The following is a 4,131-nucleotide window of genomic DNA, read 5'->3' as shown; positions in this document are numbered from 1 at the left end:
CACACACACACACACACACACACACACACACACACACACACACACACTTTCTTTCATTCTTTGTCAATGTCTCTGAGTCACGACTGACATCACTGTCTGCCGCGGCTGAGGACAACGGGCCCTGCCTTGAGAAGTGGCCAATCACGAGAGCGGAGCTGCTGTTGGAAGTGTGCGTGAGCCGTTGTTTCAGCTGGAGTTGGGCAATCGTCCCGTGTTTACCAACCTAGATAAGACTTGCCGGTTACACTCTCACCCCTCCATTACTTTTTTCTTCTTCCAAAAAACGACAAATAAGTGACCAATGAATGTTATAAGGGCAATTTGAAATCTAAATTTTGGCTCAGAAGTGCACTTGTGCCTTCATCTGAGCTTAATCGAAAGTGTTTTTTCCCCTCCAATATCTAAATGAGGCTAAGTCACGTGCCTTCTTCTCTGTGTCAACCTTTAAATGGCTTTTTAATTCTCTATTTCCTGCCAAATCAAGTGAATTGACCTTAAACAACGAGGCACTGAGTGTTGGCCAGGGAACAAAACTCTCAGATTTGGAGAGCAAACAAAGACATCACCTACCGCAGCGATTCCTTAAAATAAAATGAAATAAGCAGTCATTTAAAGTCAGCGATAAGTGGAGGCTCTGGCCTAGAAAGTGGGACTGCTATATGCTTATTTGAATCTCAAATCCTAAAGGCACAGCTCCAACTTTTGAGTTGATAAAATCCACTTTTTATTGAAGTTTTTAACTTTCAATTGAAGGATTGAACTTTACTAAGCTTTTATTTTGGTGATATCGAATGATAAACTGCCCTCTTTCTCCCCCAAAATGTATCCTTGGTGTTTGAGAATGTGCCGTCAGGTGCAAGGATTCATCCCTAGTGGCTGTGAGGCGCCATGTCAGTCTCCACAGATCACACAGCGAACCGTCATAGTTGACTTTTACCGTCCTCAGAGACACACGGTGTGAGGGGCAGTAAAAAGGTGCAGAACTTTGTGGAAAAAACACAGGCACATATCCACAATAAAACGTCTTCCATGGGGAAACAAATCAAATGATCCTTGTGACATTTAAAACTTTTGAAACTATTAAATTGCCACATTTAAACTCACAGAACTTTTTTTTTTTTGCAACTCTCCAGCAGCGCTTAACTATGCAAACAACTGATTGGCAATCTGTCTGACTGACGCAGACAAACAAACAAAAGTTCTGAGGACTAGACTGAAATCTCCATCCTTCAACCGCCTTCAAGTGCTGCGAGAGGAGAGAGCAGGCGAGACTGATAAGCCCCCCCCCCCCCCCCTCCTTAAGTTCAGACGGCGCGCGTGAATTATAAAGAGGATATGCATCTCAAAAGGACGCGGCGGGAAAAAGAAAAAAAAGTAACCGAGGGGGAAAGCGAGGCTTCAAATGAGCGAGAATGTCAGAGGAGAGTTGGAGCTCTGAGCTTGTGTTTACCTCCGTCTCAAGTCGGAATGAAGAACTTGGGACTGAAGGGAGAGAAAGGGCGGGGGGGCAGAAGTGACCTGACTGCCAATGACCCCAAACCTCTATTTAAAGCTTCACCGATGGCACGTTTACCTCCCGGCCTCATCTCTGGAAGTCAAGACTGACTCAAGGGGTGCTGATTTGGGGGCGGTGTTTAGTTGAGGATGGGTGCTGAGCACCTCGGCTAACAGCAGGCGATGACAGCTCTGCCTGCTGCGCTCAAACGGCAACACAACGATCACTCAGAGGGGGAAAATGCAGGCGTGCGTTGCTATCGTTTACAAAAAAAAAAGAGAAGGCAAACATACAAAACAGGAAAATAAAGGCATGTTGGAGCGAGGGACCATAAAGTACAGTGAAACAAAACCACCTGGCCCCTTGTGCTTAAATTGGGGAAAAGAGGAGGCAGAGGGGTGAATCAACTGGTGGTCCGGCAGCTGCATCCCACCAGTGACCTCCATCAATGTGTGGCGTTTTTCATTCATTTATTTATTTATTTTAAATCTGTGTTACTGCGTTTTACTGAACAAAAGCTGAACTTACCAGGATCCCGGCAAACTGCTTCTCTGCCATCCTTCAGGGACCTCGTCGGCAAAGATCCCCAGCCTCTCTGCTGCTGCTGCTGCCGCCTCTCTCTCTCTCTCTCTCTCTCTTTCTGGGATGGACTCGTCTGCCTCTGGCTATCGCTGTAGTTTTCTGAGGTGGCGTTCGCTCGAGTGTCTCGGTCTCCCCCCTCGTTGCCTCTTCTGCGTTGCTTGCGAGTGTCTCGCTGGAGTGGCGTTGCCGCTTTGTGTCAATTCTGCCCTAATCCAGAAACTTTTCTATGCTGTGAAAGGAACATGTGACAGACGGAGAGGGGTAGAGGGGGGGGGGGGCGTGGATAGGGGTGGAGGCAAGGCAACACTTTTTAGTTACTTGTCCCTCTTGTTCAAAATTCCTCCGTCTCTGTTTGTGACCTGCTACAAGGTAAAAAAAAAAAAACTCCACAACAACAAAACACACAAAATCAACAGTTTGCACTTCGATGGACTAAGCGGTTACTGAGAGGTGGAAGTTAAACCTCTGAGGAATCTGTTAGCGAGGATGCAGAGAGCGAGAGAGAGAGAGAGAATTTAGAAAACATGTAACAGATTTGCATTTTGTAGCAAAGCAGCTGCCATAACAAAGTGCCCTTTTGTGTAAAGAGATTAACTGTTAGGGTAACGTTCAGACTGCCCACCGACTGCCGCTGACAGCCAAACTGGAAAAGAACACTTGAAAAAGAGCCTGGATCCAGAGGAAAGTGGCAAAAAGTACTTCTGACAGAGTGAAATGTATCTGAAATGGTGGCGAGTTACTTACTACTACATTTTGTCTGTCCCCCCCCCCCCTTTTTAAAGTAATAAGCTAAATATTATTTTATTTTTTACCTGTGATGAATTTGATCGTCAAAAATCAACTCCTGTGATATTACTGTAATAAAGCATGCATTGCTTTTTGAAGATATTACATTTCTGCAATGCCATTTAATTAAAAATAATCAGTGGACACCTGGAGAACTTCTCCAGGATGAAGTACTGTGTATTGCCATGACTGATTCATCTGTAGATTATTCTCTAAATTAATCGATTAGTTGTTTTTTTAATGTACGTCACAATTTTCCAACAACCCAATAGTCCAAAACCCACACACAAAAAATAATGATAAATCAAATATCAAAATAGCTGCTGATTAATTTTCTGCTGATAGACTAACTGTAAACTACTAAAACATGCAACAACGTGCCTCCCTTCATCCGACTCTCTCACTGACTCAAGTGAATACAAAATAAACCCGAGACAGTACTAAAAGCTTCCCAGCACAAGGAGAAGAAAAAAGTGTTACAAATGTACAAATACACACACACACACGCATGTACAGGAGCCCACGGGGACTCAAACATGCCCCGGCAGATCACATACAGCACGCTACACACTGATGAAAAGATGACAAGAAACAAAACTAGGTTAAAGTACTGAACCTTACCCTCCACGTTATGATGGTTGATGAGAAAACACACGCAAAAGGAAGAAAAAAAAAACTCCCCAACTTCTACATCAGAGAAAAAAGGGAAACTGGTTGAGCGGTGACAAACTTTACTGGTTAGATTGACTCTACTACAAACTAATGTGTATGTAAACAAGGAAGGAGTTGAGTCAGCCTATTGGGCCATCCCAGGAGGAGGGGCAGTGAGAGGTTACAGGAGATTTCCTTGCAGGACCTGACATGTCTGTATCCAACAATTAACTTCCAAGCACAGTTTGTTTGTTGAATTAATAACATCAGTTCATTTTGAGGGCAAAAAATGCAGGACATCCTCTAGTTTCTGCTTCTTAAATTAATTTTGGACTGTTTTCTTATGGGGGGGTCGTGTTTATTACTTTTTATAGACTGAATACATACTCATACAGCGTTGTGCTTCACACGGTGTAGCAGCATGGAAACCGGTTTAGGTTGTGATGGCATGCGTGATGGTGCTGCAGATACACAAACACACACTAAGTCAGAAACACTGCCAGCCCGTCAATTCAGGCCTCCCAAAGCCACTCCTACAAAATGATCATTATGAACATAACTGATAAACATGGCTTTTGTTAGCACTCATAGCTGTCAAGCTAGCAGCTTGTGGAAGA

The 4,131-nt window shown here is 44.0% G+C and overlaps 1 protein-coding gene across 3 annotated transcripts in view; it reads right to left on the bottom strand.

Moving 5' to 3' along the window:
* slc6a9 (solute carrier family 6 member 9) overlaps positions 1-4,131 on the bottom strand; it is a 70,088-nt gene that overhangs the window by 60,619 nt on the left and 5,338 nt on the right. For 2 of the 3 annotated variants that reach the window (XM_031854419.1, XM_031854422.1), the window contains exon 2: positions 2,024-2,306. Coding sequence is in view for 1 of the 3 variants with exons in the window: in XM_031854422.1 (XP_031710282.1) it covers positions 2,024-2,053 (30 nt within the window). In the remaining 2 variants the exon portion in view is untranslated. Of the gene's footprint in view, positions 1-2,023; positions 2,307-3,484; positions 4,111-4,131 lie in introns of those variants that run through there. The other variant, XM_031854420.1, reaches the window with a different exon arrangement.

Source organism: Anarrhichthys ocellatus, unplaced genomic scaffold (assembly GCF_004355925.1).
Source record: "Anarrhichthys ocellatus isolate YVR2014 unplaced genomic scaffold, GSC_Weel_1.0 scaffold15, whole genome shotgun sequence".
NCBI classification, from domain to species: Eukaryota; Metazoa; Chordata; class Actinopteri; order Perciformes; family Anarhichadidae; genus Anarrhichthys; species Anarrhichthys ocellatus.
This window is presented reverse-complemented; position numbering and strand designations above follow the sequence as displayed.